A 12,720-nucleotide genomic window follows, 5' to 3' on the forward strand; every position below is an offset into this window, starting at 1 on the left:
GCAATGGGCACAAGCTAAAACACAGTGGGTCTCATCTGAGCATGAGGAAACACTTTTTCTGTGAGGGTGACTAAGCACTGGCACAGGTTGCCCAGAGAGGTTGTGGAGTGTGCATCCTTGGAGATACTCAAAAGCCATCTGGACGTGGACCTGGGCAACCTGCTCTAGCTGACCCTGCTTGAACAGGGAGGCTGGACCAGATGACCTCCAGAGGTCCCTTCCAACCTAAATGATTCTGTCATTCTGTGCTTTTCAGTAACACAGTTTTATTCACAATATTGTCTTGGTGCACACTCCAACTTCCATCATTTTTTTTTAACCATTACTCTGCAAAAGTTTTCAGCTTTCCCTTTTAACTTATAAGAAACTGTCCTGGTTTCAGCTGGGATAGAATTCATTTTCTTCACAGAGGCTAGTGTGAGGCTATGTTTTGGATTTGGGAGGAGAAAATGTTGATAATGTGCTGACGTTTTCAGCTGTTGCTAAGTAGTCAAGGATTGTCCAGTTTTTCATGCTGGCCTGTCAGTGGGAAGGCTGGGGGTGCACGGGAAGCTGGGAGGGGACACAGCCAGGACAGCTGACCCAGGCTGGCCAAAGGGATATACCATACCACATAAAATATGGTATGGAATGCCACTTGGCATTTATATGCCAAGCACGTCATGCTTGGCATATAAAGTTGGGACGAAGAAGAAGGAGGGGGAGAGAGGATGTTCGGAGTGATGGCATCTGTCTTCCCAAGTAACCGTTATACGTGATGGAGCCCTGCTTCCCTGGAGATGGCTGAACACCTGCCTGCCCATGGGGAGTGGTGAATGGATTTCCTGCGCAGCTTTTGCTTTCCCTATTAAACTGTCTTTATCTCAACCCACGAGTTTTCTCACTTTTACCCTTACGGTTCTCTCCCCTGTCCCACCATGGGGGAGTGAGCGAGCAGCTGCGTGATGCGTAGCTGCTGGCTGGGGTTAAACCATGACAGAAACTGTATATAAAGTCCCCTCATACGCTTTGTATTAATTTTATATTTCACACAGCAGTAAGAATTCCTGTGCTTGACCCAGCATACAGTAATCAACGAAATAATACAGAACAGATATATATGTGACTGTGTCAGTAATTAATAAGCAGAAAGGTGAGTAGGATAACTTAACCTCATATAATATTTTCTTCATAAAATTATCACGAAGACACTTGGGTCTTACGGTCTTAGACCTTTAATATTATGATTGGCCTTAAAGCAGTGACTCTTCAACACTAGGGCCACTGCTCCAGTGAATTAGTTGTTGCAGTTACTTGAACTACATCTTTTATGCGGCATGTGCAAGTCTAAATTATCTGAAGGAGTGTGGACTACCTATGGATACCTATAACAACATAATCATCATGTCTTGTATTACCATTCCAGTCACGTCATGTTTTAGTTGTTTCTGATACTCATCATATGGCAGTATCTCACCTTGTTTTCATCACCTTATTGTTTTCAATCTTGCATCCTTCAATTTTAAGGTGACTGCCATACTTTTGCCTGTTGGTAATGAATGGATAAATTCTTTAGCATCAGTCTGTAACATGAAGGCTATCTTCCCTGCTGGTTGCAGATGGCGGGAAGTGATTTTATTGATTCGTTAGTACTTAGCTAGGAGGATTACATCTAGCAGTAATAATGTGGCCAGGCCCTGGGACAAATAGTGACATGAGTTAGCAGAGGGTCGGTGTCTTTCTGTGTGACATTATGATATTTACCAGCCCTTCATAGTGCTTTGCTTATTAACACCACTTTAATCTCTTCTGAGCCATCTGTTGGTCATTCAAGTTGCAGTTTCCTTCATGTGCTGGAGTAGTTGAGAGATTTCACTTTCCGAGCTGAACTTGGACACCACCACTCAAAAGTTCTGGTGGTCACAGTAGTGCTTACTATTTTTTTCTTTTTTAATTTGTGTTGTCAAATTGTGTCCTGCAGGAGATCTCTTGGGGGGAGACAAGCAGATGGCCACAGTAATTCCTCTCAAATTCAAAGGGTCACAAAGGTTCATAGCGCTCAGAATTTGTGTGAGAGGTATTAGTGTGGCTGGCTGAAATCTGGTCCCTCTCCCTATTCCAAACCTGGCAAGTTTGGCAGCAAGAAGCATTGAACACTGCCAGCATAGATTTTTTTCCTTCGGTTTGCACCCATCAGATGATCTCTCTAGAAACCAGAGCTGTTTCCATGCTGTGACCTCGGCAGAAGCATGACTGAGAGGTCTTCAAGTGTCAGCCTGTGTTAGTGGTAGCTCAGATTTTATTTGAAAGTGCAGTTTTCTCTATATTCCAGCTTTGCATTTCCAAGTAGCCCGAATGATTTCGTCCACTGATGGGCATGCGTTTGAGCAAGGGAACTTTCAGAGCTATAGGCATGAGTTTCTGGCCAGTGGATCACAAGCAGATGATCCCCGATAGAGAAGGGCTGTTGTCTTCATTCCCAGCTCCCCAAAACCAAGTTGCTTAGAGCTGGTAAATCAGAAACTGATAGGGAAGCTACCTCTGTCTGGAAGTAATGTTTTGTTTCATGGTGTGCTACCCCCTCAGTTGAACGGTCAGTACTGTGGCATGTTTCATGGCCAGTTTTGGTGGGTCACGGCAGTGAAAAAAATGGGTCTGACATTGATAGACGAGGAGAGTTAAGAGCACTCGCCACACCCATGGGAAGTGTGGGGGAGACCATGGCATGGGTGCCACTTCCTGGGTGTAAGAAGCATATGAAGAAGTGCTGAAGCCTAGGTCCCCAAGTTAGGGACGGGCGAGTGGTGGCAGTGCTGGCTCAAGGCAAAGGGGCTGCAGCTGGAGCTAAAGACCGAGGGGCAAGCACGGCTCACTCCCGAGGGAGCGGCGACAGCACCGGGATCCCGGGGCTGCCCCGGCGCCCCGGGCAGCCCGCAGCACGGCTCCAGGCGCTGCCTGCTTCCCACGGGCGGTCCCTGCCTGGGGCGAGCCGGCAGCGCCGGCGGGGGCTCAGGCGAGCTCCCGGCCCCCACCTGCGCTGCGGAAACCCCCGGAGGGGCGTGAGGAGGACGGCGGTGCCGGGGCCAACGCCGTGAGCGTGCGGCCGCGGGCCGGGCGGCGGGGAGAGGCGCGGCCGGGCCGGGTCCCCGGCACGGGCAGAGACAGCGGCAGGGGCAGGCAGCGCTGCCGCCCGTGAGGCAGCGGCGGTGCGCCTCGGACTCCGCCTCACCGGCACCGAACTCCCCCTCCCTCCTCCTAGCGCCAGGCTCGCAGCGGCGGAGCATTTCGGCGGCGGCGGCGGCGGCAGCACCCGCCCTTCCCGGCCGGCCCGCGGCGCGTACCGCCCCCCCCCGCCCGCGGCCCGCCAGCGGCGATCGGGAGACCTCCGCGCCACGGCACCCCCGCCCCACACGCCCACCGCCGGGAGGATGGGCTGCGGGCGGCGGCACGGCAGCCCCCGAGCTCTCTGAAGCCGCGGAAACAAAGGGAGCGGGCAGCAGCAGCCGCCGGGCCGGGGTGGATGCAAGCGACCATGAAAGGCTGGGTCTCCGCCTCCTCCGTTGCTGCCAGAGAGCTGCCGGCTGCTGCTGCTCGGAGGACTACACTGTGAAGGGGGCGGAGGAGAGGCTGGCTGGGTTTGCCGTGCAAAGGTAGAAGGTGTAAGGGAGAGGCGGAAAGAAAATGTCTTCTTCGGTGGGGCCCCGCGGCCCTCGCCCGCCCACGGTGCCCCCCCCGATGCAGGAGCTGCCCGACCTGAGCCACCTGACAGAGGAGGAGAGGAACATTATCATGGCAGTGATGGACCGGCAGAAAGAAGAGGAAGAGAAAGAAGAGGCCATGCTCAAGTAAGCAGACGCCAGTCATTCATTCATTCAGGCACTCATTCATGCGCCGATCGCCGGCGGGCGGGAGCGGGCGCTGCCACAGCGGGAGCCGGCCGGTGCCCAGGGCCGCCCCGCAGGGACCCCTCACCGCCCCGGGGCTGGTGCTGCGGAGCCCCGGTCCCGCTCCGCTCCCGACCCGTAACTTCCTCCTCCCCCGGCCGCCCCCCACTACCCCGGGCAGCTCCTCCCGAGGCAGAGCTACCGGGGGAGCCCAGCACGGCGGGTACGGAGCGGGACGGCGGCCCGGCCCTCCTCGCCCCGAGGGAGCCAGCGGCGCGGGGCGGGCGGAAACCCCGACATGGGGGCGAGGGGCGAGGTGTGATTCCTTTGGGGTCCCCGAAACCCCGCCTCTGTCAGGTGGGGCCGCTGGGTGGGGTTTCCCTGCGTGCGGGAGCCTCCGCGGCCGCCGTGCTGCCCCCGCCTGGCACGGCGTCCGCTGCCGCCCGCCGCGGGGCTGAGGCGGCCGCCCCCGCCCGCCGCCTCAACCGCCGCCCCCCGCTCCGCCCGCCCCAACCGCCGTCGCCCCGCGCCCCAACTGTCGTCTCCGGCCCGCTCGTCGCCTGCGCCCCGGCGGGCAGCGGCTGGGGGGCAGCTCGCCGTGGGGCCAGCAGGGCGTTCGTAATTGGGAAATAAATGCAGTTAAGCGCACTGCTCCTTACAGAGCGAGAGCGGGACCGGGCGGGCCGGCGGGCGGAACACACAGGGGAGCGGGACGGGGAGGGGTGCCGGGAGCGCAGGGTCTGTGTCGGTGCCATGTTTGGAAAACAGGTCCCCACAGCCTCTTTTGAACCCCTTGTGTCCCCCCTCCCCGCCCCAACAGCCTTACCGATCGGCGCATGTGACATTTTCTAAGCCTCCTTCCGTCAATAGGAGGCTTCAAACATAACGTTACCGAATTGCCTGCTGCGAGTGATGAGAATAAACAGACTGAAGCTGTGGCCTGCGGAGGAGAATCAGGGTTTCTCCTCTTCTGGCTACCCGTTAGGCCTGCTCACTCGGGCGGGAGGTGACTGGAATACCTGCAAACCCCTGATGTTACCCAGGCCCTCCCTACCAGCGGTAGTTGTATCCTTACCTCACTGTCTTCTGGTTGCATACACCTGTGCTTGGAAGGGCTGCTCTGAAGGTGTGATGTGATCTGGATATTTCTTTTGGTGGCATCGGAAATTCCCACTGGAACGATGCGGGTGCCAGCTCTTCCCCGTGGCTTGCTGTGACTGACGGAGAGACCAAGCCCACCACAGGCTCCCGACGTTGGCCCCGCGTGCTGTGGGTGGTGAAGCTGGGACAGTGTTTCAGCGTATTGCTGTCTCTGTTCCTTCCCACTGGTGCTTGGCTCTGAATTTTTACAGGGGCTACTAAGAGTGATTGCGGCGGTGGGCACTGAGGCCCAGCTGCTAGCGTTGCGTATCGCCGAGGAGCCGGCCGGGAGGTCGGTGTTTGGATCTCGGTCCAAGACGAAGAGTTCAGTTCGCTGTTGCTCTTCATTATGCTTGGGGTGTGGCTAGTCTTGGAGGTGGAGTGGTTGGAAGGAGAAATGTTTTGTGAAAATGCGTTGTATTAGTCAATGTGGGGAAACTGAAGGGAAGGGTCCCTCCTCAGTTTCTATTCATCAGAAGAAAATTAAATAGAGGAGTAGCTCAAAGGCTCTGAACTACATTTATCCTTCTCCCATTCCTTGTCCTCCAGCACAGCTACTTCCCTATAAATATTTGCCTTTTATTCTGTGAAGAAGATTACTGTTTCTGTGATGATGTTGTAGACCGGTACTATAAATCTTACAGTCACTGCAAGAATGAACTTTTGTTGGTAGAGATGCTAATTTCTCAGCCGTATTCTTGTCAACATGGGATAGAGGATAAATTTTCCTCCTTTTATTTTCCCCCACTTTTTTGCTTCTGTTCTTCTTTTGCATTGGCGCTTCTGAATTCTGGATGGATACTTCCTTTTCTGTGAGATTATGAGAATGTTCAGCAGTTTTACTCAACGAATTTAGGACACACTAATTACAGTTTTTTTAAAGAGGTAAAAAATTGTGCTCTGTGAATTCAACTTGAAATTATATTATCTTCAAAGGTTTGTGATACCCAAAGTTGAAAGTTTATTTCCTTACAACAGTTCTTTGTAATCATGAGAATAACAAGTCTGGGCTCTCCATTGGTCTGAGAAATTGTGATTTTAAATAGATTTTTTTTCTTTAAATAAAGAGCCAGAATTTAATAGAAAATACATTCAGAAACTTTGAAACCTTTATACTCACTTTAGCTATATCTTTGGTTTTCAAAAATTTGGTCACAGCAAAGAGTTTTCATACAGATTATGGTTTGACTCTTACAGAGAGACACTAGACTTTCTGAGATCGTTTGCCTTTTCTGTATGCTGGGCACTTACTTCCTTTTTGGGACAAGAGTTAGACACATCTTTCCAGAGGGTAACCCTTAAATGACTGGATTTTCAGACAAGAATTTACTTCCATAATTTTGTAGAGGTTTGTTACAAATATACAATGGTGCTATGCAGATAACACAGCTATATTATAAAAGTCATATATCGTCACCATCCCTTCCTATTCAGTAGAAGTTTTTCTGATTATCCGAATGTCTCAGCAAAACAGCCACCAGTTTTCATTTAAAACCACCTGGCAGAGAAATGTTTCTGTCTGTAACACCCACATTCAACTCTGCGACATCCCCTGGAAGCGAAGCTGATCCGTGTTGCAAACCAGGCTACCTTCAATCCTGGGCCGATGAGAGGCTGGCTACGTGCTGTCTCATGAATCCTAAGGGCTAAAAAGTGTGCAGCGTTTCTCTCCTCCTCTGGATGTTCTCATAGCAATAAAAGTTTCTAAAACAGTACTTGTAATCTTCCTTTCCAGCGCTCCTCACGACAGAAAACTGTAGGAAGAATTACTAGTTAAACTACTGTATTCTTCACATGATGGTCATAAAATTGTGGATCCAAGAGGATTTGAGGTGTTTTCTGTGAGTAGACTATATGGATTTCAGGAGAAGTGAAGGAGGTTAGGGTCATCGGTAAAGAGGCAGTGTCCCTCTCCTCCGGGTCCGTACCTCTCTGTTTTCCCGAGCCCTTTTTCTGATTCTGAGCTAAAAGCCTTCTTGTAAACCTTCTCTGCCAGTTCATGCTGACATCAGCGCGTACTGCAGTGTGCCAGCCAGGGAGCTGGACTATGGGCAATGTAATGCTTTCTCTGCTTGCTCTGGAGAATGAGAGACATGCATGCTTTGGTTCAAAACCACCTTGCCAGGAACTTGCCCTGTTTGTCAGTTTGTTGGCTCGCTCAGTTTCCTTCATCAGTCTGGGGCTAGCGGAGCTTGTCACACCCTTAGGATAAAGGCATGCAACTTATACTGCCCGGTGTGACTTTCTTTTTCCTCTGGTCAGTGGCAGAGACTTCGTCCTCCCCTCACCCTTCCAATATCAGATTGCAAACTGCTGTGTGGTGTTTGTGGAGAGGGAACCTTCTGCTGTCCTATGACCTGTTGAATACCTTGGAACAATGTGGTGAGGGGTTAGGGCTTTTTTGAAGGTTCCTTCTTTTGCTTTTGTTATGAACAGGTGTACCTTGGCATGAGGAACACTTTAATGTTAGCTGATTGCCTTGAAATTGCCCTTCCATCCAAAGATGGGTTTTGCATTCCCACTGTAATAGGGGCAGCGTCACTAGATTATCCTGAGGGCATATCCGTGCCCTTGTGCAGTGAAGTGTGGCCCCAGTCTGGTGTATGGCACTGAAGGTACAAATCCACATAAGCACTTTGATGCTTTCCTGGCACTAAGTAGAAACTGCAGCACCTTGAGTGCAGTCCATGAAGTCTTTCCGTTGTAGTGCACCTGAGAAACTGGGTGTTCCTGTGTGTCCAGGGCACATAGTATCAGAGGCTGTAGCACTTTGGGACCTGGTTTAGTGGGCATGGTGGTGTTGGGTTGACAGTTGGACTTGATCTTAAAGGTCGCTTCGAACCTTAATGATTCTATGATTGTATGTGAGTGCCTTGGCTGCTGAATTGCTTGCTGTCTGTCTTATACTTAAGCTTGTTTGGGTATCACAAACTGTGTAGTCATACGCTTAAGTCCTCTGAAAGACCTGACGCTAATACAGTACCTGTAAAATGTGTATTGATACTCAGTGCTGAACTCCAAGTGCTGTTGTCCCAGCGATGGCCACTTTCCTAACATGTAAGGTACAGGCAGTGTTACTGCTTCCAGCTACCTTAGGTGTAATAGCCTGGTGGTTAGGAAGTGGTTACCTAAGCCCGGTACAGTTATCAGCCTGAAGAAATTGCATCTTAGACAAGTGTCATTACATTGTAACTTAGTGGAAACAGTTTGGCTCCCCATACAGAAGAGAGTGAGAAGTTTATGGGCCCGGGAGCTTAACTTAAAAGTCAAGTCCACTGAGAACAGCTCTCCATGCAGAGGAGCCGTCTTGCTCTCACACTACATGCTTCTGGTTACCCAAGGCTGTTAATGTAGCCTTTTTTAAAAGAGTCAGAGAAGTTTAAAATACTGGGAGGTCTGGGAGTAGGAAGCAGGTCCTCTTCCCTCCCAGTTGAATGATCTCATCTTGGGGCTTCAGACCTTTGCCTGTGGTTGGGAGAGCTTCACCTTGCTGCCTGCCACACCTTTGACAGCAGCATGGAGAGCAATCTGTTGAGTAGGTGGGGCTTTACCGTGGTAGGCTCAACTCTCATCCACTCATGTTTTCCACTGACTGTGCCGGATTTTGTGGGTATCTCTGAAAACTGTTGTCTTTAGCAACTCTTTTAACTGGAGATTGGCTTTACCCAGGATTCTGCGGCTCCTGTGTGAATAAATGTTTGCATAGGACAGTGGTAGAATGTGCCATGGCCTCCTCTGCAGACTAATTCACACTGGAGGCATTTTTTCTTGTTTTGTAAGGTAGGTACTCCTGTAGCTGAAAGGGAAGAGGTTTGTGTTGAGTGGCTGATGTGTCTAGCCTGAAGTCCAGATTTTGCCCTACAGGTGACTCTGATGTGACTAACAAATGGTGAGGAAGCATGAGAGGGAAAGTTTTCAATGAGCCTGAAGAGAGAAACAAACCATAAGTTGCAAAAACAGGGGGAAAAAAACATTTTAAAGGAAAAATTTTAAAATTTTCAAGTGTGCATTCAAACACTAGATAGCCTGAGACAACTACATTGTTTGTGGGTATAAGGTGCCTGGAAGTGAAACAACCTCAGTTAATATACATCAAATTTCAATCATAGACAAATCACAGAACTATATATATTTATATGTATGTACTTAAGCTGAAGTTAGCTTATGTGCAGTTGTGTTCCTTATCTCATCGGGTTAGCTAAGGACTAAGTGCAAACCACAGCAGCTGTGAACACAGCTAGCTGAGTTACAGTTCTGTTCTCCTGCGGCCTCTCACAGCCCAACAGGACCATACATTGGGACAGCCAAAGTACTTTGCTCCACCCCTGGTGGAACGTTAACTTATCAAAGGGTATAAATTATCTATAAATCAATCTTAGGCAAATTTTGGCCAGAAATTAGAAGAAGGTTCCTAGTTACCATGGCAGTCATTTTCTGGAGCAACTTTAAGTGGGGACAAAAGCCCTTACTACTCTTCTGATGGGATTTAACAAGACCGTGAAAGAGATTGTTTGCTAAGGTAGTGGCAATAGAAGGAAACAACTTGGAGACGCAGGATTTTTGTCGTTTTTGTACCTCTAATTGAGTAGCTTCAGTAGAGAGGCTGGCAGGTACTTGAGACTAGCTGACCTTTGAAGGTCCCTTCCAACCCAAACTATGCTATGATTCTATGATCTTAAGAGGGTTATTTCAAGATTTGCCATGGGAGTGGTAGTTAATAATTAGGGAGAAGTTGATCCTAACATCCTATTTTGACCATCACAAACTTGATTTTAGTAGAATTCAGGTCTCTAGAATCAACAGGGATGTTGGAGCTGCTCACTTTTCAGGGCTGCCAAATCCTGAAGTCACTTGCAGTTGGTGAGAATCTCTGTTTCATAGATTGCAAGATAACCCCTATATAATTTCCTGTATGCACCTGGAAGCTTCCAGCCTGAACTGCTAGCTGCATAACTCTGAAGATTAACAGATCGGCCATGAGGCATGTGCCAGTTTTCTGGAGACAGTTTGTTTCTCCTCTCCATTTCTAACACTTGGACCACTCCTAACATCGTCAGAAAACATTGAACACTGCTCAAAACAGAGTGGCAGCTGCTGCCACCGTTATTTTGTATAGTACTTATGGGCAAAATAAAGTAGTAGGGTTCCAAGACCTTCTTAGCCTGAATGCTATACATCCCTTGACGATAATTGCCCTGCCATAAACAGTAGGGAAGGGAGAGGTAGGGTCATTCTGCATCCCTTCTGTTGAAACTGGGCCACTTTGCAGAAATAAGCAAGAATCAAGGGGGCATCATGAGGAAGTCTGTCTTTATCCTGTCTTTATGGTAAAGGATCTAAAGCCTGCCTTTAATCCAAGACAAAGGAGGAATCGAGAGTTCTGGGAACTGGTTGTGCATTTGGCACCAAGGAGTTAAAGGATAAAACAATACCAAGACTCCCTTCTCTGAGTCAGATTCCCTGTTGCTTATTCTTTCCATGGTCCCATGGATCTCACTTTCTGTGCAGTGGAGCAGGAGGAATGGAGCATGCCCTCACCTCTGCTGCTTGAAGGCCTTTATTTCTTCTGTTGTACTTAAAGGGGTTTGGAACCACCATGTTTCAGGCTTTGCAATGGAGCAGTGAGCAGAGTGCAGGTTGCTTACTGTGTGCATGGGTGAATCACCCAGACAGACTGTTCGAATATTGCCTTGTGCCTCTTCCTGGCAGTGCCAGCTCTGATCCTGACACTTCAGCATACAAATCCACAGTGAAACGATTTTACTCCTGCTGGATGTCATGAGTCTGGAGATTGTCTACTCCAGCTCCCAGAGCAGGGCCACCTACAGCTGATAGCCCAGGACTGTGTGCAGATGGCTTTTGAGTAACTCCAAGGACAGAGACTCCACAGCCTCTCTGGAAAATCTTTTCCAGTGTTCAGCCACCCTCACAGCAAAAAGTGTTTCCTGATGTTCAGATGGCACCTCCTGTGTTTCAATTTGCATCCATTGCCTCTGGTCCTGTCACTGGGCACCTCTGAGAAGAGTCTGGCTCTGTCTTCTTTACTCCTCCCCACTGGGGATCTATACACTTTGTTAAGATCCCTCTGAGCCTTCTCTTCTCCAGGCTGAAGAGTCCCCCCACTCTCTCAGCCTTTCCTCCTGTGATGTGCTCCAGTTCCTTAACTGTCTTTGTGGTTCTTTGCTGCACTCGCTCCAGTATGTCGATGTCTTTCTTGTACTGAGGAGCCCAGAACTGGACTTAGTATCTGGACATGGCTTCACCAGTGCTGAAGCACAGAGGAAAGATCACCTCTCTTGATCTGCTGGCAATGCTTTTCCAATGCAACCCAGAATGGTGTTGGCTTTCTTTACTGCAAGGGCACATTGCTGGCTCATGCTCAACTTGGTGTTCACCAGGAATTCTCAGCTGCTTCTCTGAAGAGCTTCTTTTCCAGGCGGTTGGCCTCCAGCACGTACTGGTGCATGGGGTTATTCCTCTCCTCGTGCAGGACGTGGCATGTTGCTTTGTTGAGTGTTTCAAAGCTTATGAGTGAGACCAGTATCTAATGTGTTCTCAACTCAGTTTGAATCATTCAGGAGGAGGATTGCTTGTGGTCACTGCTTCCAGCCCTTTTCTCTTTACTGTCCAAGGCCCTCACTCAGAGAGGAAGAAAGAGAATTGAGCAGTGCAGAAACTGTGGTTGACTTTTGGCCAATAAAACACCAGAAGGAATTTAACAGCATTTAAGGCTTCAGGTTTTCACCACTTGGAGAGGGCGGGTGTGGGCAGAAAGGTGTCCTGATCAAAGCAAACATCTATGGTGACCTCAGAATTGCAAGGAGGGTTTTCATGACTTTCAGGGAATTTCAGAGAATTGATAGTGATTTTTAATCAGGAAGGTGGACTGAGTAGTCCAAGGAGACTACTATATATCGTCAAAATGTATTCACAACTGCGCACAGTCATGTGATAAGGCAATCATGAGAGTCATTGACTGTTCTACTGGGGGGCCATCTCACCATCGAGGCAGGAGGAGGAGACTGTCAGCAGACAATAGCAGATTCATAGGAGTTTCCTTAAAAGCTATAGAAGAGTGGGAAGTGATGGGGATGACGGGCAGTAACAAACATCTCTACCATCTTCTAGACATGAGCTTCAGATCTGCATATGTTGAAATTGTGGAAGGTCTGATGTGCAAGCCTCTGTGCAGAGCTCTTTTCTGGCCTCAGTTTCAGTGGTTGTATCGAAATGCACAGGGTGTTATTTCTGTGCATGTGTCTTCCCACATGACTCTCCACTTAATACAAGAAGCCTCCAAAGCTTCCTGCCCAGCTTTGTCTGAGATTGCACTAATAATTCCTGAGAAGTCTGTGAGTCTGCAAATGCATGGGCATTATCTGTGCCGTGCAGAAGGGTGAAGGCAAAGACTGGGTGAAAGAACATGATCTCTGGGCAGGAACTTCTTAAAGTACAGAGCTGTTATAAACCCAGATCTGAAAAGGAATTATGCAGAAGAGACCTCTTCTCTAGAGGGGGAGGGCACCCCCCCGTTGGTTGTTTTTCTGGAAAATAGCAGACAGAGAACAACGTTAAGGGAGATTTGAAATTCCCATTCTTGTCAAAGCCCTTTTATTTCTGTGAAGACTCATGTGAAGAATTTTTTGCATCCTTGGATACAGGAAAGCAACTAACAAAGACGTAGTGTGCTTCCTTCATCAGGCGGTTACTAAGCATT

The 12,720-nt window shown here is 49.3% G+C and overlaps 1 protein-coding gene across 4 annotated transcripts in view; it reads left to right on the forward strand.

The window, feature by feature from the left end:
- Positions 1-3,660: 3,660 nt before the first annotated feature.
- Positions 3,661-12,720, forward strand: part of RIMS1 (regulating synaptic membrane exocytosis 1) — a gene marked incomplete at its 5' end in the record, with an annotated part of 337,770 nt that continues 328,710 nt past the window's right edge. For 3 of the 4 annotated variants that reach the window (XM_081997758.1, XM_081997761.1, XM_081997759.1), the window contains one exon: positions 3,661-3,824. In XM_081997758.1, the coding sequence (XP_081853884.1) occupies positions 3,661-3,824 (164 nt within the window). The remainder of the gene's footprint in view (positions 3,825-12,720) is intronic. The other variant, XM_081997760.1, reaches the window with a different exon arrangement.

Source organism: Phaethon aethereus, assembly GCF_964289735.1.
Source record: "Phaethon aethereus genome assembly, chromosome: 3".
In the NCBI taxonomy this organism is placed as follows: Eukaryota; Metazoa; Chordata; class Aves; order Phaethontiformes; family Phaethontidae; genus Phaethon; species Phaethon aethereus.